Source organism: Artemia sp. Qi Xiang Cuo, chromosome 21 (genome assembly GCF_049724085.1).
Source record: "Artemia sp. Qi Xiang Cuo chromosome 21, ASM4972408v1, whole genome shotgun sequence".
In the NCBI taxonomy this organism is placed as follows: domain Eukaryota; kingdom Metazoa; phylum Arthropoda; class Branchiopoda; order Anostraca; family Artemiidae; genus Artemia; species Artemia sp. Qi Xiang Cuo.
The window spans coordinates 23,014,495-23,041,898 of NC_142814.1; the positions used below are offsets into that span (position 1 = coordinate 23,014,495).

Genomic DNA, 27,404 nt, shown 5'->3' on the forward strand with positions numbered 1-27,404 from the left:
TAAACGAGATATAGCTGTCTTTAAAACGGCTTAGCATACACTTCAGCGTGTAAAACGTGCAAAGGGACAGCCTGTTCTAACTCACCAAGAATTGAAAGCTGTAACGATGAGGAAAACGTCGAAGCTTAGATATCGGAATTAAAAGAATAAATTGTGAATAGTAGTCAGAGTTTGATTCTGTCTTTCACATGTATATGAAGTTAATTGAATAATTTTAATCAGTTGTGAAGACTAGTCGGTGTGCTCATAATAGTTTATTCTAAGAGGAATTTTGAATATTGGCCGCTGAAAACTAGTTTCATAGATGATTTCCCTTTTCTAATATTTTTCGTGTTCTAATAAACACCTTGCAATCACTTTTTTTTATGGCTGACCCATCAGGTGATGGAGGCAGCGACGATCAGATTCAGGCTAACTAATTATTAGATCTCAAAACCGACAATTTAGCCAGCGAAAGATGGCCAGGTAAAAAAAATGGGGGTCAAGACGACGAGAAGCGTAAAAGTCTCATATTGATGGTTAAAAAACTTTGTTTATCTACCGTACATCAAGCTTGACTTCATTTTCGCCCTCATCTCGTCTTTTTACATCGGAATAATAATTCAGTTCAAGAAAAGCGAACAATTACCGTAATTTTTTTTTTTTGTTAGGAAAGTGAGAAAACTGACACGATACGCAAAAAAGAAACTAGTTTGGCGTCGACCTAGAATTTGTAACTTTGGATATATTTTTCAGCTTTTGTTTTCTCTATAATATGGTGAAAAATCATTTCTGTTGCAATTTGTTTTTACCAACAATTGACGAATTGATGGACAATAAGTGCTAAGAGAAACATGTCAAATGAAAATGAAAAAGTGCATATTGATGAATATAAAACGGGTTTTCTAGTAGACACTAGATCAGATTAATTTGATTTTTCGGCTCAGCTCATCATTTTGTGTCGAAATAGTTGCCTTTTCTAATAGTATGGTGAAAAAGAGGACATAACGATGAGAAAGGTAAAATCACATATTGATGATTACGAAAAAAAATTATGGTACATTGCACATCAAATTTGCTTTCATTTTTGGGCTCAGCTCTTCATTTTACATCAGGACGGTACATCATATACAGAAAAATGAACATTTACCAACAGTTCATCTTTTAAAGAAATTAATTAGAAAAAACTTTTTAAACAAAATAAGTTTTTTAAAGTAAAGTAAATAAATGAAACCAAAAGGAACATAAATTATAGGCAGCGCAATAGAGCTGCCTAAGTAAAGAACGATGTGGGCACAATAATTTTTGTTTCTTTGTCCTAAACCAGGGCACTTCGTATCGAACGAGTTGTCGTAGAAACTTCTAAAAGGGCTCATTCGATAGTAGAGAGGACCCTATAACTCCCATCCCTCACCCCTGCTGCCACCTACAACTTTTTTTTTACAAAAGTTATGTCTGTTTTATGGTTTTTGTCAGTGAGAATGAAAAAAACAGGAATTTTCTCACTTTTATGGATGTTTCTTCGACGACAGTTATGAGTGTAGGTCAATTTATTTGTTGCTTTTTATGGATGTCAACATCAATTTATGTCTGTTTTTATGGTTTTTGTCAGTGAGAATGGAAAAACATGATTTTTCTCACTTTGATGGATGTTTTCTGGATTATTGAGTCTAACGGGGACAGAGTCAATGACCTAAATTTCCAAAGATTGATTTATTTGCTGATGTTTTTGGTTTGGCCATGTGCACGCTCGAGGCGAATTTCAAGATTCAATGACCTCAATTCCCCTTGTGAATCAATAATTCCCCTTAGAAACAACAAATTAATTCCCCTTTCTTGACAAATCAATCAACCATGACATCATCTGTCAGACATTAAAAAAATTTGCCCAGAAACAATTCTCCAGGAATAGACCCAAGACATTAATGAACTTCGCCCCGGAAACAATTCTACTGGTTGAACTCCAAAGATATTAATAAACTTCGCCATGGAAACAATTCTCCAAGAAACATATTAGCGATGAATAGATTAACGCGTGTAAGGGTTCCCCAGTAATTTCAAATGTGACAACACAAGGATGCCAAAAACAAAAGGAACACGCATATATTGCGTTTAGGTGTTATTTGGGCGAAAGCGTTTTAGACGTTTTAGGGAATTATTTCGCCGAAACAGTTAGAGGAATTTTAAAAGATGATTTTAGAAGATGTTTTAGAAGAGGATTTGAGGGTGAAACTCTGTGGTCATTATAATACACAAGTTCCATTTGAACAGTGTCGTGAAGTCCCTACCCCAACCCCAAAGGGCCCCGATACCCCTACCCCAACCCCGAAGGAAGCCCCCGGTCCCCAAAGGTCCCCGGGCTCCCAAAGGACCACCCGGCCCTCAAGGGCCCCCAGACACCCAAAGGCCCTCCCTGGGCCCCCAAAGAGTCCCCTCCCCATTTTGTTAATACTTTTTTATGGCTTTATTATATCTTTTCAGAACAAGTTATTTTCTTAATGTCCATCCTAAACCCATTTTACAAGTTGAAGTTCCCATCCTTTTCACCCACAACTTTACTTTACAGCTTTTTGAATGCCCCAACACCAGGCAATACTTTTCAAATGGCATTTCAGAACAAGTTCTTTTCATAATGTCCATCCTAAACCCATTTTACAAATTGAAGTACCCATCCTTTTCACACACAACTTTACTTTACAGCTTTTTGAATGCGCCAACACCAGGCAATACTTTTCAAGAGCATTTCAGAGCAAGTTCTTTTCTTAATATCCCTCCTAAACCCATTTTACAAATTGAAGTACCCATCCTTTACACCCACAACTTTACTTTACAGCTTTTTGAATGTTCCAACACCAAGCAATACTTTTAAAAAGCATTTCAGAGCAACTTCTTTTCTTAGTGGCAGTCCTGTACCTAATTGACAACTTGAAATACCCATCCATCTTACAAACAACTTTACTAGACTGCTTTTTCCAGTAACCAATAATCAATCACAGATATTCAAAGGCCTATAGCAACCATTTGTTTTATTAATGTCCCTTCTAAACCCATTTTACAAGTTAGAGTACCCATCCTTTACACCCACAGCTTTACTTTACATCTTTTTGAATGCTCCAACATCAAGCAATACATTTAAAAGGGTATTTCACAACAAGTTCTTTTCTTAATGTCACTCCTAAACCCATTTTACAATTTGAAGTTCCCATCCTTTTCACCCACAACTTTACTATACAGCTTTTTGAATGCTCCAACATCAAGCAATACATTTAAAAAGGCATTTCAGAACAAGTTCTTTTCTTAATGTCAATCCTAAACCCATTTTCCAAGTTGAATTACCCATCCTTTTCAACCACTAATTTACTTTACAGCTTTTTGAATGCCCAACACCAAGCAATACTTTTCAAAAGGCATTTCAGAACAATTTCTGTTCTTAATTTCCCTCCTAAACCCATTTTACAAATTGAAGTACCCATCCTTTTCACCCAGAACTTTCCTTTACAGCCTTATGAATGCGCCAACACCAGGCGATACTTTTCAAAAGGCATTTCAGAACAAGTTCTTTTCATAATGTCCATCCTAAACCCATTTTAAAAATTGAAGTACTCATCCTTTTAGCTTAGAGTTTTAGTTTGGTTTAGTTTTAGTTAAAAGTTTAGAGTTTTTAGCTTAGAGTCTTAGCTTAGAGTTTTTGTTAGAGTTCTATTTTAGTTTAGTTTTAGTTAAGAGTTTAGAGTTTTTAGCTTATAGTATCAGCTTAGAGTTTTATTAATAGTTCTATTTTAGTTTAGTTTAGTTACTGTTAATAATTTATAGTTTTAGCTTATAGTAATATCTTATAATTTTAATTAAATATATATTTTGTTTAGTTTTAGTTAAGAGTTTAGAGTTTTACCTTAGAGTCTTAGCTTAGAGTTTTAGTTAGAGTTGAAGTTTAGTTTAGTTACACTTAAGAATTTAGAGTTTTATCTTAGGGTCATACCTTAGAGTTTTACTTAAAGTCTTAGTTTTGCTAAGTTTTAGTTAAGAGTTTCGAGTTTTAGCTTAGAGTCTTAACTTAGACTTTTTTTGTTAGAGTTCTAGTTTAGTTAAATTTTAGTTAAGAGTTTGATGTTTTACCTTTGAGTTTCAGTTAGAGTTTTAGTTTAGTTTACCTTTAGTTAAGAGTTTGATTTTTTACCTTAAAGTCTTAGCTTAGAGTTTTAGTTAGAGTTCTAGTTTAGTTTAGTTTTAGCTAATAGCTTAGAGTTTTATCTTAGATTCTTGGCTTGTATTTTTTATTATAGCTCTATTTTAGTTTAGTTATAGTTGAGTTTAGAGTTATTAGCTTAGAGTCTTGGCTTAGAGTTTCCGTTGAAGTTCTAGTTTAGTTTAGTTTTAGTTAAGAGTTTAGAGTTTTAGCTTAGAGACTTAGCTTAGAGTTATAGTTTAGTTTAGTTTTAGTTAAGAGTTTAGAGTTTTTTAGCTTAGAGTCTTAGCTTAGAGTTTTTGTTAGAGTTATAGTTTAGTTTAGTTTTAGTTAAGAGTTTGGTTTTTACCTTAGAGTCATAGCTTAGAGTTTTAGTTAGAGTTCTAGTTTCGTTTAGTTTTAGTTAAGAGTTTAGAATTTTAGCTTAGAGTCTTAGCTTCGAGTTTTTGTTAGAGTTCTAGTTTATTTTAGTATTAGTTAAGACATTAGAGTTTTTACCTTAGATTATTATTTTAGAGTTATTGTTTAGGTTTTAGTTTAGTTTAGTTTTAGTTAAGAATTTGTATTTTTTAGCTTAGAGCATTAGCTTGTATATTTTTTCGGTGTTATATTTTATTTTATCCTTAACTTATAGTTTTTTTTATATACTTCTAGTTTATTTTAGTTTTATTTAAGAGTTTGGTGTTTTACCTTTGAATTTCAGTTAGAGTTCTAGTTTAGTTTAGTTTTAGTTAAGAGTTTGGTTTTTTACCTTAGAGTCTTAGCTTAGAGTTTTAGTTAGAGTTCTAGTTTAGTTTAGTTTAAGTTAAGAATTTGGAATTTTAGCTTAGAGTCTTATCTTAGAGTTTTTGTTAGAGTTGAAGTTTAGTTTAGTAATAGTTAAGAGTTTAGAGTTTTAGCTTAGAGTCATAGCTTAGAGTTTTACTTAAAGTTGTAGTTTAGTTAAGTTTTAGTTAAGAGTTTCAAGTTTTAGCTTAGAGACTTAGCTTAGAGTTATAGTTTAGTTTATTTTTAGTTAAGAGTTTAGAATTTTTTACCTTAGAGTCTTAGCTTAGAATTTTAGTTAGAGTTCTAGTTTAGTTTAGTTATAGTTAAGAATTTAGAGTTTTAGCTTAGAGTCATAGCTTAGAGTTTTAGCTAAAGTTATAGTTTAGTAAAGTTATAGTTAAGAGTTTAGAGTTTTACCTTAGAGTCATAGCTTAGAGTTTTAGTTAGAGTTCTAGTTCAGTTTAGTTTTAGTTAAGAGTTTAGAGTTTTAGCTTAGAGTCTTAGCTTATAATTTGTGTTAGAGTTCTAGTTTAGTTTAGTTTTAGTTAATAGTTTAGAGTTTTAGCTTAGAGTTTTAGCTTAGAGTTTTTGTTAAAGTTGAAATTTAGTTTAGTAATAGTTAAGAGTTTAGAGTTTTAGCCTAGAGTCTTAGCTTAGAGTTTCTGTTAGAGTTCTAGTTTAGTTTAGTTTTAGTTAAGAGTTTAGAGTTTTTAGCTTAGAGTCTTAGCATAGAGTTTTTGTTGAAGTTCTAGTTTAGTTTAGTAATAGTTAAGAGTTTAGAGTCTTAGCTTAGAGTCTTAGCTTACAGTTTTTGTTAAAGTTGAAGTTTAGTTTAGTAATAGTTAAGAGTTTAGAGTTTTAGCTTAGAGTCTTAGCTTAGACATTTAGTTAGAGTTAAAGTTTAGTGTAGTTAGAGTTAAGAGTTTAGAGTTTTATCTTTGAGTCTTAGCTTAGAGTTTTAGTTTAGTTTAATTTTAGTTAAGAGTTTATAGTTTTTTAAGTTTAGAGTCTTATCTTAGAGTTTTTGTCAGAGTTCTAGTTTAATTTAGTTTTAGTTAAGAGTTTATAGTTTTTAGCTTAGAGTCTTAGCCTAGAGTTTTAGTTAGAGTTCTAGTTTATTTTAGATTTAGTTAAGAGTTTAGTTTTACCATAGAGTCTTAGCTTAGAGTTCTAGTTAGAGTTGAAGTTTAGTTTAGTTACAGTTAAGAATTTAGAGTTTTAGCTTAGAGTCATAGCTTAGAGTTTTAGAATTTTACTTAAAGTTGTAGTTTAGTTAAGTTTTAGTTAAGAGTTTCGAGTTTTAGCTTAGAGTCTTACCTTAGAGTTTTTGTTAGAGTTCAAGTTTAGTTTAGTTTTAGTTAAGAATTTAGAGTTTTACCTTAGAGTCATAGATTAGAGTTTTAGTTAGAGTTCTAGTTTAGTTTAGTTTTAGTTAAGAATTTAGAGTTTTAGCTTAGAGTTATAGCTTAGAGTTTTAGTTAAAGTAATAGTTCATTAAAGTTTTATTTAATAGTTTAGAGTTTTACCATAGAGTCATAGCTTAGAGTTTTAGTTAGAGTTCTAGTTAAGTTTATTTTTAGTTAAGATTGTAGAGTTTTAGATTTGAGTTGTATATTATAGTTTTTGTTATATTTCTAATTTATCTTAGTTATAGGTAAGAGTCTCGAGTTTTTAACTTAGAGTCTTAGCTTAGAGTTTGTGTTAGAGTTCTAGTTTAGTTTACTTATAGTTAAGAGTTTCGAGTCTTAGCTTAGAGTCTTAGCTTATAGTTTGTGTTAGAGTTCACTCTTAACTAAAACTAAAATAAACTAGAACTCTAACTGAAACTCAAAGTTAAAACATCAAAATCTTAAATAAAATTAAAATAAACTAGAACTCTATAACAAAAACTCTAAGCTAAGACTCTAAGCTAAAAACTCTAAACTTTTAACTAAGACTAAACTAGAGCTTCAACAAAAACTATAAGCTAAGACTATAATATAAAAACTATAAACTCTTAACTAAGACTAAACTAAACTAGAACTCTAACAAAAACTCTAGGTTAAGACTCTAAGTTAAAAATTCTAAACTCTTAACTAAAGCTAAAATAAACTAGAACTCTAACTAAAAATCTAATTTATGACTCTAAGGTAAAACACCAAACTCTTAACTAAAACTAAACTAAATTAGAACTCTAATAAAAACTCTAAGCTAAGACTCTAAGCTAAAAAACTCTAAACTGTTAACTAGAACTAAACTAAACTATGACTCTAAGCTAAGTCTCTAAGCTAAGACTCTAAACTATTAACTAAAACTAAACTAAACTAGACCTTCAACAAAAACTCTAAGCTAAGACTCTAAGCTAAAAACTCTAAACTCTTAACGAAAACTAAAATAAACTAGAAATCTAACAAAACTCTAGGCTAAGACTCTAAGCTAAAACTCTAAACTCTTAACTAAAACTAAACTAAACTAGAACTCTAATTAAAACTCTAAGCTAAGACTCTAAGGTAAAACATCAAACTCTTAACTAAAACTAAACTAAAACTCTAACTGAAACTCAAAGGTAAAACATCAAACTCTTAACTAAAATTAAACTAAACTAGAACTCTAACAAAAAAACTCTAAGTTAAGACTCTAAGCTAAAACTCGAAACTCTTAACTAAAACTTAGCCAAACTAAAACTTTAAGTAAAACTCTAAGGTATGACTCTAAGCTAAAACTCTAAATTCTTAACTGTAACTAAACTAAACTTCAACTCTAACTAAAACTCTAAGCTAAGACTCTAAGTTAAGACTCTAAACTCTTAACCAAAACTAAACTAAACTAGAACTCTAACATAAACTCTAAGCTAAGACTCTAAGGTAAAACTCGAAACTCTTAACTAAAACTTAACCAAACTATAAATTTAAGTAAAATTCTAAGCTATTACTCTAAGCTAAAACTCTAAATTCTTAACTTTAACTAAAATAAACTAAACTAGAACTCTAAATAAAACTCTAATCTAAGACTATAAGCTAAAAACTCTAAATTCTTAACTAAAACTAAACTAAACTAGAACTCTAACAAAAACTCTAAGCTAAGACTCTAAGCTAAAAACTCTAAACTTTTAACTAAAACTAAACCAAACTAAAACTCTAAGCTAAAAGGATGGGTACTTCAATTTGTAAAATGGGTTTAGGACGGTAACTAAGAAAGGAACTTGTTCTGAAAGGCATTTGAAAAGTATCGCCTGGTGTTGGGGCATTCAAAAAAGCTGTAAAGTAAAGTTGTGGGTGAAAAGGATGGGTACTTCAATTTGTAAAATGGGTTTAGGAGGGACATTAAGAAAAGAACTTGTTCTGAAATGCCTTTTGAAAAGTATTGCTAGGTGTTGAGCGTTCAGACCGCTGTAAAGTAAAGATTTTGGTGTAACGGATGGGACCTTGAAATTGTAAAATGGGTTTAGAATGGACAATAAGAAAAGAAATTGTTCTGAAATGCCTTTTGAAAAGTATTGCTTGGTGTTGGGCATTCAAAAAGCTGTAAAGTAAAGTTGTGGGTGAAAAGGATGGGAGCTTCAACTTGTAAAATGGGTTTAGGATGGACATTAAGAAAAGAACTTGTTCTTAAATGCCTTTTGAAAAGTATTGCTTGATGTTGGGCATTCAAAAAGCTGTAAAGTAAAGTTGTGGGTGTAAAGGATGGGTACTTCAACCTGTAAAATGGGTTTAGAAGGGAACATTAAGAAAAGAAGTTGCTCTGAAATGCCTTTGAAAAGTATTGCTTGATGTTGGGGCATTCGAAAAGCAGTATAGTAAAGTTGTGGGTGAAAAGGATGGGTACTTCAATTTGTAAAATGGGTTTAGGAAGGTCATTAAGAAAAGAACTTGTTCTGAAATACCTTTTGAAAAGTATTTCTTGGTGTTGGAGCATTCAAAAAGATGTAAAGTAAAGTTGTGGGTGTAAAGGATGTGTACTTCAATTTGTAAAATGGGTGTAGGAGGGACATTAAGAAAAGAACTTGTTCTGAAATGCTCTTGAAAAGTATTGCTTGGTGTTGGCGCATTCAAAAAGCTGTAAAGTAAAGCTGTGTGTGAAAAGGATGAGTACTTCAATTTGTAAAATGGGTTTAGGATGGACATTATGAAAAGAACTAGTTGTGAAATGCGTTTTGAAAAGTATTGCCTGGTGTTGGGGCATTCAAAAAGCTGTAAAGTAAAGTTGTGGGTTAAAAGGATGGGTACTTCAACTTGTAAAATGGGTTTAGGAAGGACATTAAGAAAATAACTTGTTCTGAAAAGATATAATAAAGCCTTAAAAAATTATTAACAAAATGGGGAGGGGACTCTTTGGGGGCCCGGGGAGGGTCTTTGGGTGTCTGGGCGGCCCATGAGGGCCGGGTGGTCCTTCGGGAGCTCGGGGACCTTTGGGGACCGGGGGCTTCCTTCGGGGTAGGGGTTGGGGGATCGGAGCCCTTTGGGGTTGGGGTAGGGACTTCACGACACTGTTCAAATGGAACTTGTGTATTATAACGACCCCAGAGTTTCACCCCCAAATCCTCTTCTAAAACATCTTCTAAAATCATCTTTTAAAATGTCTCTAACTGTTTCGCTGAAATAATTCCTTAAAATGTCTAAAACGTTTTCGCCCAAATAACCCCTAAGCGTAATTTATGCGTGTTCCTTTTGTTTTTGGCATCCCTGTGCTGTCACATTTGAAATTACTGGGGAACCATTTCCATTTTAAGTCTATTCATCGCTCAGATGTTTCTTGGAGAATTGTTTCCATGGCGAAGTTTATTAATATCTTTGGAGTTCGACCAGTAGATTTGTTTCCTGGGCAAAGTTTATTAATGTCTTGGGTCTATTCCTGGAGAATTGTTTCTGGGCAAAGTTTTTAATGTCTGACAGATGATGTCATGGTTGATTGATTTGTCAAGAAAGAGGAATTAATTTGTTATTTCTAAGGGGAATTATTTATTCACGAAAGGGGAATTGAGGTCATTGAATCTTGACATTTGCCGCGAGCGTGTACTTGGCCAAAACAACAACATCAGCAAATACATCGATCTTTGGAAATTTAGGTCATTGACTCTGTCCCCGTTAGACTCAATAATCCAGAAAACATCCATCAAAGTGAGAAAAATCGTGATTTTCCATTCTCACTGACAAAAACCATAAAAACAGACATAAATTGATGTTGACATCCATGAAAAGCAACAAATAAATTGACCTACACTCATAACCGTCGTCAAAGAAACATCCATAAAAGTGAGAAAATTCCTGTTTTTCATTCTCACTGACAAAAACCATAAAACAGACATAAATTTTGTAAAAAAAGTTGTAGGTGGCAGCAGGGGTGAGGGATGGGAGTTATAGGGTCCTCTCTACTTTCGATCGGAAATTGGAGTGGCTTGTGCCCTTTTTAATAGTCGCAAGTGATTGGAAGGCAATTAACACCCCTTCCACGCCCACCATTTCCCCAAACTCATCCAATCAAAATTTTGAGATAGGGCAAGGGTTGTAAGTTATGCCTTTGGGGCATATAAGGTTTTTATAGAAAACGCTGTCGAGAAAACTTCACAAAAGGCTTATTGGATTGAAAGTTCCAAGGGCTAATACCCTTTTTAGTAGTCAAAAGTGATTAAAGAGCAACTAACCCTCCTCTTACGCCCACCTTTTCCCCAAATACATACAATCAAAATTTCGACATAGCCATTTTGCTCAACCTAGTTGAAAGTTCTGGAAATTAGGTCTTTGAGGATGACAACCCCCACAGCCCTCAGGGTAGGAGCTGTAAGTTATGCCCTGGTGGAATATGAGGTTTTTACAGAAAGTGTTGTCGTAGAAACTTCAAAAAGGGTTCATTTGGTTGGAAACTGAAATGGCTAGTGCCCTTTTTAATAGTCGAAAGGAATTGGAAGGCAACTAACACCCCTTCCATACCCACCATTTATCCAAACACATCCCATTAAAATTATGAGATAGCCACAATGTAGTTGAAAGGTCCGGAAATTATATCTAAGAGGATGCCGCTCCCCCCCCCATAGCCCTCAGGATAAGGGTTTTAAGTTATGCCCTGGGGGCATATAAGGTTTTTACTGAAAGCTTTGTCGTAATAACTTGAAAGAGGGCTCATTCGATTGGAAATTCAAAGGGCTAAAGCCTTTTTTAATAGTCGAAAGGGATTTGAGGGCAACTAACCCCACTCTCACGCCCACCTTTTCCCCAAACACATCCAATCAATATTCTTAGATAGCTAGTTTGTTCAGCGTATTTAATAATCTTGAAAATTAGGCCTTCAGAGATGATAACCCCCCTCGGAGACCTCGGGGCAAGTATTGTAATTTATAACCAGGATGTATGAAAGGTTTTATACGTAATAATGCTAGAGAAGTTCCTAAAAGAGCTTTTTTAACTAGTACTTAGAAGGGCTAATGCTTTATTTAGTTGTTAGCATTCGCTAGAGGATAAATAAGATCCCTCTGACACCCACCGATTCCCCAAACACATCCAATCAAAATTTTGAGATAGCAGCTTTCTTCAACGTAGTTGAAAGTTCTGGAAATTAGGTCTTTGAGGATGACACCCCCCGCCCTCAGGGCAAGGGTTGTAAGTTATGCCCTTGGGGGCATATAAGGTTTTTATTGAAAGCGTTTTCGTAGAAACTTCAAAAGGGCTCATTCGATTGGAAATTTAAAGGGTTAGTGCCTTTTTTAATAGTCGGAAGCGATTGGAGGACAACTAACCCCCCTGTCACGCCCACCATTTCCCCAAACACATCCAATCAAAATTTTGAGATTGCAGTTTTCTTCAACGTAGCTGAAAGTTCTGGAAATTAGGTCTTTGAGGATGAACCCCCCCGCCCCACGCCGTCAGGGCAAGGGTTGTAAGTTATGCCCTGGGGGCATATAAGTTTTTGTTGAAAGCGTTGTCGTAGGAACTTCAAAAGGGCTCATTCGATTGGAAATTTAAAGGGCTAGTGAAGTTTTAATAGTTGAAAGTGATTGGAGATCAACTAACGCCCCTGTCACGCCCACCATTTCGCCAAACACATCCAATCAAAATTTGAGATAGCCATTTTTTAACGTAGTTGAAAATTGTAGCAATTAGGTCTTTGAGGATTACAACCCCCTCACAGCTGTCAGGGCAAGGGTTATAATTTATGCCCTGGGGGCATATAAGGTGTTTATAGAAAGCGTTGTCATAGAAACTCAAGAAGGGCTCATTCGAGTGGAAATTGAAAGGCTAGTGCCCTTTTTCATAGCCGAAAATGATTTGAGGGTAACTAGTTCCCCTCCCACGCCTGCCCTCCCATTTGCCCATTATGTTTAAAAACTAAATGTTGCTTTAAGATTAAATCAAAATGCACTTTGTTAATGCTAATTTCCAATAAGGTATCAGATTTTTTTGCGGATAGTATCAAGTTTTCTGCTTTAGGTCAACTAGAGAAGGTATGAAACTAAATTAAACACTATTATTTGTGTCCAGATTTTTAAAAGAGTGTATGCTGTTAAAAATTCCTGAAAATTTTTCTCCAGCATACAAGTAACAGGCCAAACTATAAAGTCTTAAAAATACGAAAAGATTTAAAGAATTATTTTATTTTTCCCTGAAAAGACTATGTCAATATAAAACGAACAAAAATTAATTAAAAAAAAAAAACTTTTTCCGCAAAATAAGTTTTTCAAAGAAAAGTAAAGAACTCCATAAAACCAAAAATGAGCAAAAATAAAATCAAATAATCTACCAAGCGTAAATCTACCACAAATCAGCATCGATAAATAAATAAAACCCAAACCGAACAGAAATTACTATAAATAAACGAGTCAAACTCAAGACGAGCAAAAATTAACATGAGTAAGGCTCAAAACCCCTATGCTTTCCCAAGGCCAAAACATAATTTGCACTTTACTGAAAAAAAATACAAATGAATTGTCAGTTTGATATACATATACTAATATTTAATAATCAAAATATAAATATTATTTGATTTATTAAAGTTATAAAATAAAAAAAAATTAATTTTTTTTCAGTAAAGTGCAAATTTTTTTCTGGCCTTGGTAAGGCATAGGGGCTTTGAGCCCTACTCATATTAATATCTGCTCGTTTAAGTTTGACTCGCTTATTTATTGTAATTTCTGTTTGGTTTTGATTTCACTTATTTATCGATGCTGATTTGTGGTAGTTTCACACTTGGTAGATTGTTTGATTTGAATTTTGCTCACTTTTGGTTTAATGGATTTCTTTACTTTTCTTTGAAAAACTTATTTTGTGGAAAAAGTTTCTTTTTAATTATTTACAATAAATAACCGAGTCAAACTCAAAATGAAGCAGAAATTAACATAAGTAGGGCTCAAAACCTGGCAATGAACATTCATTTTTTTTTTCAGTAAAGTGGAAATTATGTTCTGGTCTTGGGATTGTATAAGGGTTTTGAGCCCTACTCATGTTAATTTCTGCTCATTTGAGTTTTAATCGGTTATTTATTGTAATTTCTGTTCCTTTTGGATTTCATTTATTTATCGATGCTGATTTGTGGTAGTTTCACGCTTGGTAGATTTTCTTATTTTATTTTTGCTCATTTTTGGTATAATGGGGCTCTTTACTTTTCTTTGAAAAACTTATTTTGTGGAATTTTTTTTTTAAATTAATTTTTATTGGTTTTATATTGACATAGTCTTTTCAGGGAAAAAGAAAATAATTCTTTTAATCTTTTTGTTGTTTAAAGACTTTATAGTTTGGCCTGCTATTTGTATGCCGGAGAAAATTTTTTAGCAGTTTTTAACAATTTACAACCTTTTAAAATTTAGACACAAATAGTAGTGTTTAATTTAGTTTCATACCTCCTCTAGTTCACCTGAAATAGAAAACTGGATTCCATTCGCAACAAAAATCTGTTTACTTTCTTTGATAGCTTGGATACACTTACGCTATTTTGATTTGGTTAAATTTTAGAGCAGAAGTAGCCCCGAAAGTTTGAACATAATACCCTCAGTCCTTTTTGGGATACTGTTGAGATGGCTTATTGGGAATTAGCATTAACACAGTGCATTTTAATTTAACCTTAAGGCAACTCTTAGTTTTTAAACGTAATAGGCAAATGGGAGGGTGGGTGTGCGAGGGGCTAGTTGTCATCCAATAATTTTCGACTATTATCCCTTTTTAGCCCTTTCTTTCTTCAATCGAATGAGCCCTTTTCGAAGTTCCTAAGACAACTCCTTCGATACGAAGTGCCCTGCTCTAAACAAAAAAAAAAAAAAAAAAAAAAAAAAAAAATAACAATACATTGTTCACACATTGATGTTTACAATAAAAATGTCAAGCCTTCCAATAACTTTCGTTATTAAAAGGGCACTAGGCCTTTCAATTTCCAATCGAATGTGCCCTTTTTGAATTTCTACGACAACCTTTTCTATTAATACCATACATGCCCCAAGGGCATAAATTACAACCCTTGTCCTGAGGGCTGAGAGGGGTGCATCCTCGTAGACCTAATTTCCAGAACTTTTAACTACGTTAAACAGAATGGCTATCTAAAAATTTTGATTGGATGTGTTTGGGGAAATGGTGGGTTGTCCTCCAATCATTTTCGACTGTTAAAAAGGGCACAGGCCCTTCTAACTTCCAATCAAATGAGCCCTTTTTGAAGTTCCTACAACATCACTATCTATAAAAACCTTGTATACCCCTGGGGCATAACTTACAACCCTTGCCCCGAGGGCTCTGAGGGGGGCTATCATCCTCAAATACCAAATTTCTAAAACTTTTAAATACGTTGAACAAAATAGCTACCTAAAAATTTTGATTGGATATGAAAAGTAGGCCTGAGAGGGGGGTTAGTTGCCCTTAAATCACTTTTGACTATTAATAAGGGCACTGGCCCTTTGAATCTCCAATCGAATGAGCCCTTTTTCAAGTTTCTAAGACAAAGCTTTCAATAAAAACCTTATATGCCCCCAAGGCATAACGTACAACCCTTACCCTGAGGGCTGTGGGGGGAGTGTCACCCTCAAAGATATAATTTATGGACCTTTCGACTACTTTGAACAAAATGGCTATCTCAAAATTTTGATTGGATGTGTTTGGATAAATGGTGGGCGTGGAAGGGGTGTTAGTTGCCTTCCAATCACTCTTGACTATTAAAAAGGCCACTAGCCATTTCAATTTACAATCAAATGAGCCTTTTTTGAAGTTTCTACGACAACGCTTTCTATAAGAGCCTTATATGCCCCAAGGGCATAACTTACAACCCTTGCCCTGAAGGCTGTGAGGGAGAGTTCTCCTCAAAAACATAATTTATATCCCGAAATCAACTACGCTCAACAAAATGGCTATCTCAAAATTTTGATTGGATGTGTTTGGAGAAATGGTGGATGTGGAAGGGGTGTTAGTTGCCTTCCAGTCACTTTCGACTATTAAAAAGGGCACAAGCCGCTCCAATTTCCTATTGAATGAGCCCTTTTAGAAGTTTCTACAAAAACTCCTTCGATACGAAGTTCCCTGGTCTTCAACCAAGAGCTAAAAAAAAAAATAATAATATATTGTGCCAACATCGTTCTATACTTAGGCAGCGCTATTGCGCTGCCTATGAAAACTGAAAAAATTGACACGAAAAGTGAAAAAAAAAACTAGTTTTGCGTTAAACTAGAATGTGAAACTTCGGATATGTTGTTCAGCTTCTTTTTTTTCTCCACAACAAAGTGTAAAAATAATTTCTGTTGCAACTTGCTTGGGGTCAAACTCTAGTTTGCCTGTACTAACAATGCCTAAGAATATTGTACCCAACAAGATTGAAAAACCACCAGCCCAGCTATGAAGTTAATCTTGCAAACAAATGTCAATGCAATTCAAGGTTTATTCATTAAATTTTTGTTAAAAAAAAAAGCAAAACAAACTATTCAATATGCTCTTTCGCAGTTCTGGTTAACAAACAGATGAATGTGCGTAGGCAAGGAAAAGTATATTTTCCAACTATCTCCATCTCTTTTTCTATTGGCTTAGAATATTTGCAGGACAAACTTTTACTGGCTGGAGACCCTGCTAATTCTATGACAAGTAAAATAGAATGTTGTGCAGTTAGAATCAAACAGTTCTTCAGCAACAAGTGCTTGGTAGAAAACGGGGAATAAGGGATACATAGTTATGATGTAAGTTAGTTTTCTTATGTTTAAGAAAATATACAAGTAAAAAGTATCCTTCCAACAGTATCCTTACTTTATCTAAAAAATGGTTAAATAAATCAAGTATTCTTTAGGGGGGGGAGGACACCTAGACTTCGTGCTTGATCTGATTATTATTTGTCTGAAAATTTTTGTAAACGTTTTCTTCTTCTTTTTTGCTGTAACAATATGTCAGGAGACTTGAGAGATCAACAGCTATAAAACACATTTATCCATTTGAAGATCTAGTTTAAGGTTTCAGTCATGATCATTTTTAAAAAAGGCTTATAATTTGATTTTCGGTCCTTCCTTAAACTAGCCTGACAAGTATGCGTCCAATAAGAGTCATGCATACTCCTGCCATTTACCCGTGCCCCAGCCATTTAAACATTTGCCTCTCAATTACTTGGACTATCTGTCTTGGCTTTTCTCTGTCTACAATTAGCCATGTCTTGATGCAACCTATGCAACCTGTTGCAAAATACTTGATAACTTCAATTCAATAGCCCCATTGGAAATTAAATCGCTCCCCGTCTCCGACTTTAACATTAATAATTGATTGGGGGCCTTTTTGCTAAAAAACTAGCATTACCAAACCATTTTTCCGGAAAAAACATGTTGCATTTATAACTATTAAAATGCACCGGATCTCGAATTTGTGAATGGAAAAAGCCTCGAGCTTCTTGAGACTTAAAGTTCAATAGCGCCAAAAAAAAGTAGAAACACGCAATGTAGGAATGTTAATAAGCGTTCACAACAGCTATTTAGCTTTAAACTATCAAATAAAATATTACTCGGTTGGAAGTAATATATTTCACCTTTAGCAATAATCTGTTATAGTGTGATCTGTAACTACTTTTCTTTCAGTAGAAATAAGGGATTGAAATGAAGAGCCCAAAAGTGCAATTTTTTCTCTGTCGACTGACTTCAGTGGCCATAAGCCAAGGCAGCCAATTTTCCAGAGGGACGGGAGCGCTACCCAAGGCTTTACTTTTACCGAGATTTAAAGGGGAATATTTCTCATTTTCGTGCTTTATATATTTTTAATGTCTTCATGTGTCCCATGCTGGGGTGGATCAGGGCCCCCAGCTGTCATTCATGTCAGCAACCATACGCAACTAGCATAATTTCCCGGTGCTGTACCAAATGTTTGCAATAATGGATTAATCAGTCTCCTATTGTATAATAAAGCCGCATGGTGGAACTTTAAAATGAAATAAGTTTGCGTAGTGAAAAAGATAGAATGAAATTTAAAAGCAAAGCTCTATAAAAGTAAAACGTACAGTGAAACTCAAAAAAGAATTTAATCAGAAATTTTAATGAACTGTTAAAGTTTGTTAAGTAGGTGTAGGAATTCCTGACTAATGAATGGGGAACCACGGCCCATAGTAATTAAATATTTTTCAAACGTGATTTCAAAAAAAAAAAATATTTAGTGAGAAAAAATGACATTTGAAGCTAATTCAGGAATAATATCCATTGTTTTGGTTAACCTAAATAATAAAAAGTTAATTTCGAAACAAAAATGTATCAGTATTTCTAGGAAGAGCTCAAATTTCAACATTTTGATAGGATACATTTGGAGAGATGGCTACCCTCCGATCATTTTTGCCTCTTAAAAAAAAACACAAAAACTTTCAATTCCAATTGAATGAGTCCCCTCCAAAGTTTACTCGACCACCCCTCCCGTAAAAAAATTATATGTTAATCATCGGCAACTACCATAATTTACAGCCCTTGTCCCTGGGGCTGGGAGGGGGATGTTAACCCTGAAGGCATAGTTATTTGGCCTATAGTGATTGGTATCGGAGAAATGTACTGTAAATAGTACAAATATAATGTATGTAGCAACCTGGCAACCATGCCATAGATGCGAATATTTTACACTATTTCTTCTGAATTTCTCTTTAATGGCAGGTTTTAGAATGAAAACAAATCTTCTAATTCTACAGAATTAGGAGATCTTTCTTTAACAAATCTTCCAAATGATTTTTGAAGCATAAGGGGAAAACGATAGATTAATTCAGTGATACTCGTTTTTTTTGTTTTTTTTACCCCTAGGAAACAGATTCTCAGACGGAGGAATTAAAAAACAGTGCTAATGAACTAAAACTAATGGGTTTGCTATGCTAATGAGTTTTTCCAAAGTTTTTTATTCTAAAGTAATGAGTTTAACTTGGGAGATTTTGTTCAAACTCGATTTATTTAGAAAGTTTATAATTTTACAATTGCTCTTTGGGAAAGTTGAATGAAAAAATAAGTTCGATTTCATTCAGCAATAAAAATTAACTTTAACGTACCTCTATGCACGGAAGTGTCAAGCTCGTTCCTCCTTAAACATCGTTAAAGTTACAGCTCCTCCATAATTCTTTACATGTTCTTTGTAATTGCCTATTCTATTTAAATACAGAAACTATGTTCTAAATTAATTACGTACAAAAATCTTCATTCCCTTAAAAAATTGCTAAGAACTTGCATGAATTTTAAAACAGACAAAAACAAAAAACATAAGCAAAATTAGTTCGCACTAATGATAAGAATAAGTACAGCAAAAGTTCACCTGGTTATTTAGCCCTTGTCTCTGTTTCCTTTTCTTACTTTGTTGTCTGTATTTTATTGCTCTGTACAATTATTCCCATTTTACCTGCTGAACTCTCTATTGTAGTGAACCAAAGTTCAATTTCATGACTTCTAAAAAAGTACAAGTACCGTTTTTTCAATGACAGATATTTTTGTTTCGATTTTCGACTTGTTACAAGATTGTCAGCTAATTTTGTTGTCATTAATTTAAAAAACAAAATCCAAGAAATAAGCTTTTAAAGAAACGTAAAGAGCTCAATTAAACCAATATAAGCAGAAAAAATTCAAAATATTTTCTAAGCATAAAACTACTGAAAAATCACCATCAATAGATAAATGAAACCCAAAACGAACAGAAATTACATTAAATAACCAAGTCAAACTCAAAACGAGCATAAACTATGATGAGTGGGGCTGATGCCCCCCATGCCTTCTGAAGACCAAAATATAATTTGCAGTTTACTGGAAAAAAAATATATTATAAATATTTGACTTTTTAAACTTTCGAAAATTATCAAGACTTCAAGGAGCTATGTCTAAAGCATAGCTAAAAAAAAAAAAAAAAACTAACAGAGATTATGATGAACAAAAGCCTAAAACTTAAAAGAAATATGTATTAGACTTAATAAGAAATAAAACCAGTAATGAAGTTATAATGTACCAAAAATAAAACTGATATTCTATTCAAACTCAGAACGAACAGAAAATTATTAAATATTTGAACTTGGAAGTCTCTCTCCTTGGGTCCCAATTGTAGTTAAAAAAAAAAACTTAAAAGGCAGATACTATATTAAAGTTAAAAGAAACTGATATTAGACTTGATAAAAAAAAACAAGAAACCAATAATGAACTTATGATGTACCAAAAATAAAATTTATAATCAACTCTAACTCAAAATAAACTGAGGAGTTGTCCTCCTTGTACCCTAATTATAGCGCGAGTGTCATTCGCGCTTTACTGAAAACAACATATATTTTAAGTGATTTCAAAGCGAAAGCAAAATAACAAAAAAAAATGTTTGTTCTGTCAAATACAAACTCAAGGCCTTATCCAGAGTAATGTGTTTTACTAAGGCTCACCCCCTCCCCTGACCCCTCCCTTACCCAGAGGTTCAATTCTACTCGTAATAAAGCTACAAAACACAAATAAAAAAAATATGCGTTTTAATAAGTTTTTTTGTGACCCCCCTCGAAAAAAACATACCTCACCCACCAAAAAATCCTATATATGACCTTATAAAACTAAACTGTTTAGAATACGTATTGTTTTCAATGAAATAATTGTTTAAACAATACAATACCACGAACTGTTTGATTGTAAAGGAATACGTTTTGAACTAAAAAAAAAGTATGAATGGATTTTAGTGTATGTCAGGCCTGAGGGAACTGGGTTGACATTGTAATATATAATCGGATTAAATTTGAGAGCTTTCGTTAGTCTATTTATTTCTCAACGCCATAATGGTTAAAGAGAAATTGTCAAACAGTTCATGGTAACGAACTGTAAGTAAGGAGCGACCCGGCTCAATGGTACCCGAAACTCTAAAAAACGGAATTTTGATACCAATAGATACATCAAAAGAATCAAATTTTAATTTTGATTTCAAAAATATAAGCTTCATCAAGTTTAATTATACCTACCAAAAGTTTAGCGCCTGAGAATATTTGACTGATTTTCGAAAAAAGAGGAAAAGACCCCCTAAATGTTATAGAACCTTAATGACAGTCACACCATCATATTCCGCGAATAAGAGAACCCTGCTGTAGAGGTTTCAAGTTCCTATTTACAAAAATGTGGAATGTTGCATTTTTTGCCAGAAGAAAGATCACGGATGTGTTTTAATTGGTTTGTTTTTTTTTGTTTTTTTTTTCTTTCCCCTGGGGTAATTGTATTGACCCAGTGGTCCTAGAATATCGTAGGTGGGCTCATTGGAACGGAAATTAAAAGTTCTAGTGCCCTTTTTAAGTGACCAAAAAAATGGAGTGTAAATAAGCCCCCTCCCACGCTCATTTTTTTTCTCAAAGTGACCCAATTAAAATTTTGAGATAGCCATTTTGTTAAGCATTGTCTAAAATCTAATAAATTTGTCTTTTAGGATGAGTTAATCCCCCACAGTTCCAAGGGGAAGGGCTGCAAGTTATGAACTTTGCCCATTGACTACATTTTGTTTTGGTTTTTGGGAAGTATACATCCATTTTCAGGAAGGATTTTTTTCTGGTGGGGAGGGGGGGCTGGAGGAGGGGTTTACTCGGGAGAATCTTTCCGTGGGGGATGTTTCTTTGGGTTAAGGGACATTTCTATGAAGGGGGCGCCAGATTTCCAAGCATTATTTAAAAAACGATCAGAAATTAAATTAAAAAAAAAAAACAAGTTTTTTCAACTGAAAGTAAGAAGCAACATTAGAACTTAAAACGAACAGAAATTATTATGTATATGAGAGGGTTCTACCCCAAGTCAATACCTTGCTCTTTACGCTACAGTTTTTTTTAGTGCTTTTAAAAGACCTATCTATTCTCATTAAACGGCCTTTGTGGTTCAATGGTTTGTGAATTAAAAATTTTTTAACTTTTAACGTAAAGAGCGTGGTATTGACTAAGGGGAGAACCCCCCTCATATACGTAATAACATACACGTAATAAAAAACAATAAAAAAAAACAAGCGATACGGCTCAATAGTAATCGGAACTTTTTAAAACGGAATTTTGATGTCAATAAACGTATCAAAAGAATGGGCTTATAGTGCTGATTCTAAATATAGAAATTTTATTAAGTTTAGTATTACTCATCAAAGGCTACGAGCCGGAGAAAATTTGCCTGATTTTTGAAAGAGGGGTGATACATCCCTTACAAGTGAAAGAATTTTAATGAAAACCACACCGTCAGATTCAGCGTATCAGAAAACCCTATTACATAGGTTTCAAGCTCATATCTGCAAAAATCTGCAACTTCGTATTTTTTGCCAGAAGAAAAATATACGAATATAGAAGTTCGTTACGTAAGTTAATATGTAAATTACGTCAGAAGCCAATTTAGAGACAGCAATTTAGCAAAAGAAAAGTAAAATTTTTATACAAATTTTGTTTACTTATTCAATGACGGTGAGCAAAAATAAAAGCTGCATTAACTAAAAAACGATCAGAAATTAAGTAAAAAAAAAACAACAAGTTTTTTAAACTGAAAGTAAGGAGCGACATTAAAACTTAAAACTAACAGAAATTTTTCCGTATATGAAAGGGACTGTGCCCTCCACAACGCCTCGCTCTTTACGCTAAAGTTTGACTCTGTCTCACGACTTTATTTTTTTAAACAATAAGAAAATTTAGGGTAAAGAGCGAGGCGTTGAGGAGGGGACCTCCTCTTTCATATACGAAATAATTTCTGTTTGTTTTAAGTTTTAATGTCGCTCCTTACTTTCAGTTTAAAAAACTTGTTTCTTTTTATTTAATTTCAGTAAAGCACAAATGACACTCGCGCTATAATTGGAGTGCAAGGGGGACGACTTCTAGTTTTCCCCCTTGTATTACAATATCTAGAAATACATTTTAAAACTTTTTTATTTATTTAATCTCTGTGCGTTTTTAATTCATTTCTGTAAAATGAAATATAAAAAGACAGAAAGAGAACTAAAAAATGTCTTGAAGAAAGTGATTGATTAATGCATGATTTTTTTCGAATGCCATAATTGAATAAACAAGTAATATTTACTTGTCATTAGTGTACCAAATGAAAAAAATAAAATAAAGAATCTGATTCTATGTAAAAAGCGAATTTCTGAATGTAAATATTTCTTAGTTGTCTTGTAAGCAAAGAGTAAATGAAAGCATTTAGTGTTTTTAGAAATTAAATTTTGGGTTGCTTTTACCCCAAGAAGAATGAAAACATTCCCTTTATCACTGCAGTGTCAAAGTCGTTTAAATAGATTACAGTTTAAATACTAAATTAATCCTCCATCAGTCCAAGTAGCACTAAATTGTTTTTGAATGATTACTATAAGCAAATTGTTGGGTGTCTAAAACATTATAAATTTCACCCTTCTTTAAAAAAATTCATCACCAGCTGATCCCAAAGATTTAAGTAATTCATTTAGGTGAAGTTGATTTTTCTCATCATCATGGAGCCGGTCATATGTTATCTTATTTAACACTTATCATCAAATCATCATAAAAATAAAACCTACCAAAATCAATCTGGAATGATTGGCTAAAAAGCAGAAAGTGGTACCTCAGATTCACAGTTTATATAATTAGCAGTATGATCTTTCCCTATCTCACCCATTATAAAAACCCGGACCGAGGTGCGAGTGCTCCAGAGAACCTATAAACATAAGCGGCATTAGATCTTTTCACGGGTAGACTAAGAATAATCACCTACGGAACAAGTACTGACAAAACCACTTGGCCGGCTCAACCAATAAGTGGACAATAAGTCCACAAATAAGTGGGAAGAGCTTTTTGTTCGCACCGAGAATGAAGAGCCAGAAATCATCTGCGGTAAACTTACTGGATAATTATATAAACTGTGCTCCGATTATTCCAAGTATGAGAGGAGCAAGGAGGCTGCCGGAACAGATTCTAATTAAACAGCAGCGAAGCAGTCATTTGGCTCACCAAATTTGGAGGCATAACATCTGACTTGTTTGCTGCAGAAAGAAAAAAGGACCAGAACGAGAACCTTTTTTTGCAAAACTAGAACTAAACAGAAGAGAAGAAAAACATGAAAACTATCACACAGAATAACAAGATAAAAAATGCACACTAAGGCGAGATCCATTTAAATTTCTCTTTTTTCTCTCACGGAAAATTAATATAAATTCAGACCACTGTCGCAACACATTCATTAATGCAAATCAAACGTAACTACATGCGAGACTACTAAGATGAAGAAGATCCTTTGATTTCCAGCCATATGTCCGTACCTTTTTGACAGACCCGGGGAGACATAATTTCACCTTTCGCTTTCATCTCACGTGACTTAGTCAAGAACTCACTTCTTCTCAAATTCAATTCAGGTTGCAAGTCCGTACAGATAACTACACCACTCGCCTTAAGCTTACCAGCGTTCGATATTACCTCTTGCATCTCATTTTTAAATTCTAATCATACAGGCACTGGTTTCACCTGTTTTTTTTACTTTTACGTTGGTGGGAGTCAGTAATATTTGCAGAGCGAGAAGCGAAACGATAGCACTTAGATATAATTCTTGGCTCAGGAATACCTAACTTATCCCTGAAGAAGTTTTTCACATTAGTTTCTTGCGTTTCGTCAGATTGTTCATCCGTTAAACAAGTTAAGCTTTCGGTCTTTTGCTTCAAAAGCGAGCAGCCGTTTTTCTAGAGCTTCAGATTTAAGCTTCTGATCTTGTAGTGAAGATTCAAGTTCACCGATTCACGAATCACGCTTCGCTGCATCACTCTTTAATGACACAACCTTCTCTGAAATCGAGTCTAATCTACGGGAAATCTCAGTCTGAGACTCGATGATCTTGTCCAGTTTGTGGCCAAATAAATTAATAAATCTGTAAAATGACAACTGATTTACCTACGACATCATTAAATACAGCAAAAATCGCTATGAATTTTGTTTTTCAGTTCATTCCCAAGTACATCCATGAAGAAAAAAGTGGTACTTATCTTCAATCGGGGCAGGCCCACGTTATCGTTGGCAATCACTTGTGAAAGTAACCCAGTGGAGTGGGATTTATTCACCAGTGCTAAGATTTATTTACGACCGTACTTTTGCATCCAATAATGAATATTATACAGGTTATCCAAAGCCACTCTAGTGTTGTTGTTTTTTTTCACTAATAAATTCGTAAACAAACTGTAAAATGTATTAAACGCTCGAGTACTGTCAAGTTCCTCACGGAATGAATGCTCATTCAAGGCTGAATTTTAGAGTTACCCTCCAATCACTTTTTACTTTTAGAAGGCACACTGAAACGTTAAATGTCGAACCAAATGAGCCCCTTTCGAAGTTTCTGCGAGAACTTCTTCCATTCGAAGTACCTTTGTAAAGAAAATAATACTTATGCCAGTGTGGGGGGGGGGGGGCTGAACCCTTTCCAATACCCTAATTATTATGCTAATGTTTTATAGTGCTGTACTGAAAGTTCTGAACTTAAAATTGTATTGTTTAGAGCAGAATCGCATTGATAAGTTCTTCCATTCTTAATGCCATGTGAAAAACGGCTTATCAAACAGTAAAGAACTTTAAATAAGGGGCAACCTAGCCCAATAGTAACTGAAACTCTAAGAGCAAAACCTCAAAAGAACTGGTTTTTTATGCTGAATACAAATATATAAAATTCCTTAAGTTTAATTTTGCCCATCAAAAGCTTCGAGCCTAAGAAAATTTGATTTATTTCTGAAAGAGGGAGAAAACCACCTCCAAAAGTAAGCGATTAATTAAAATTACACCCTCAGATTCAGCATATTTGACAACCATATTGTAGATATTTCAAGTACATATCTACAAAAATGCTCTTTTTATGCGACCAAAAAGATTTCAAGGCAACTAGCTCCCCTCTATCACTTCTTTCTTCCCCCGTAAACATCTTTTAGACCTTACAACTCTTCTGAACAAGATTACTAGCTTGTAATTTTTATCTGATGAACTTAGGAGAAAAAGGTGCGTGGGAGGGGGCATTTTTTTATTGTAAAAACCCTAACATCTCATGCAGTCCATGAAAGTCACCGGACCTTGAAAGGTGCGATGACTGTGCCTTTTGGGATGACCAGACCCCATTTGCCCATTGTTTGCATACCGTCTTTGTTATTTCAAAATATACGGACATTTTTCTGGACGATATTCTGAGAGGGGATTTTCCACGGGGAGAATTATCTGTTAGAAGGGACGTTTTCGGTGAGACTTTTCAAGGGGAAATTTTACCCTGAGGGGGGGGGGGCTTTCCTAGCATGATTGAAAAACGGTCAGAAGTTAAATATGGAACAATTTTTTTCAGCTGAAATTAAGGAGCGACGTTAGAACTTAAACAAACAGATACTATTGCGTTTTAATTATAAAAACTTTTTCCACAAAATAAGTTTTTCAAAGAAAAGTAAAGAACTCCATTAAAACAAAAATGAGCAAAAATAAAATAAAATATTCTACCAAGCGTGAAACTACCACAAATCAGTATGGATTAAATAAATGAAACCCAAAAAGAACAGAAATTACAATAAATAACCGAGTCAAACTCAAAACGAGCAGAAATTAACATGAGTAGGGCTCAAAACCCCTATGCCTTCCCAAGGCCAGAAAATAATTTGCACTTTGCTGAAAAAATATAAATGTTTTTAGTTTCATAACTTTAATAAATCAAATAATATTAACATTTTGATTACTAAATATCAGTATATGCATATTAAACTGACAATGCACATTCATATGTATTTTATTAGTAAAGTGAAACTTATGTCCTGGCCTTAGAAAGGCATAGGGGTTTTGAGCCCTATTCGTGTTAATTTCTGCTCGTTTTGAGTTTGAATCGGTTAGAAGTCAGATAGAAATTATATTTTTGAGGAGGACACTTTCCCAAAACCCTCAGGGCAAGGCTTTTTAAGTTCCGCCCTGGGGGCATATAAGATCGATGTTGGCATTATGTATTATTTTTTTTTCCCCTTTAGACCAGGGTACTTTGTATCGAAGAAATTGTCGTAAAAACTTCGAAAAGGGCTCATTCAATTGGAAATCGGAGTGGCTTGTGCCCTTTTAAATAGTAGAAAGTGATTGGAAGGCAACTAAACCCCTTCCACGCCCACAATTCCCGAAAAACATCCAATCTAAATTTTGGAATAGCCCTTTTGTTTAGCGTAGTTGATTTCCAGATAGAAATTATATTTTTGAGGAGGACACTTCCCCACAGCCCTCAGGTCAAGGGTTGTAAGTTATGCACTGATTTTATAGAAAGCGTTGTCGTAAAAACTTCAAAAAAGGCTTATTCGATTGAAAATTCAAAGGGCTAGTGCCCTTTTAATAGTCGAAAGTTATTGGAGGGCAACTAACCACCCTGTCACGCCCACCTTTTCCCCAAAGACATCCAAACAACATTTTGAGATAGCCATTTTGTTTAATATAGTTGAAAGTTCTGGAAATTAGGTCTTTGAGGATGACAGCCCCGCCCCCACAGCCATCAGGGCAATGGTTGTCAGTTATGTCCTGGGAGCATATAAGGTTTTTATAAAAAAAACGTTGTTGTAGAAACGTCGAAAAAAGTCTCATTCGATAGGAAATTCCAAGGGCTAGTGCCCTTTTTAATAGTCGAAAGTTATGGGAGGGCAACTAACCCCCCTTTCACGCCCACCTTTTCCCCAAAGAAATCTAATCAAAATTTTAAGATAGCCATTTTGTTTAACGTAGTTGAAGATTCGGGAAATCAGGTCTTCGAGGATGACACCCCCAGCCCTCAGGGCAAGGGTTGTGAGTTATGCCCTGGGGACATATAAGGTTTTTACTGAAATCTTTGTCGTAGAAACTTGAAAAAGGGCTCATTCGATTGGAAATTGAAATGGCTAGTGCTCTTTTTTATAGTCGAAATTGATTGGAAAGCAACTAACACCCCTTCCACGCCCACCATTTCCCCAAACACATCCAATCAAAATTTTGAGATAGCCATTTTGTTTCGCGCAGTTGAAAGTTCTTGAAATTGTAACCTTTGAGCAGGACAATCCCCCCACAGTCTTCAGGGCAAGGGTTATAAGTTATGTCCTGGGGGCACATAAGGTTTTTATTGAAATCTTTGTCGTAGAAACTTGAAGAAGGGCCCATTTGA

The 27,404-nt window shown here is 34.1% G+C and overlaps 1 protein-coding gene across 1 annotated transcript in view; it reads left to right on the forward strand.

Moving 5' to 3' along the window:
* The first annotated feature begins 15,985 nt into the window (after positions 1–15,985).
* Positions 15,986–27,404, forward strand: part of LOC148939354 (uncharacterized) — an 88,907-nt gene continuing 77,488 nt past the window's right edge. The window contains exon 1 of the mRNA XM_089106855.1: positions 15,986–16,043. Coding sequence (XP_088962981.1) covers positions 16,039–16,043 — 5 coding nt within the window. The 5' untranslated portion in view covers positions 15,986–16,038. The remainder of the gene's footprint in view (positions 16,044–27,404) is intronic.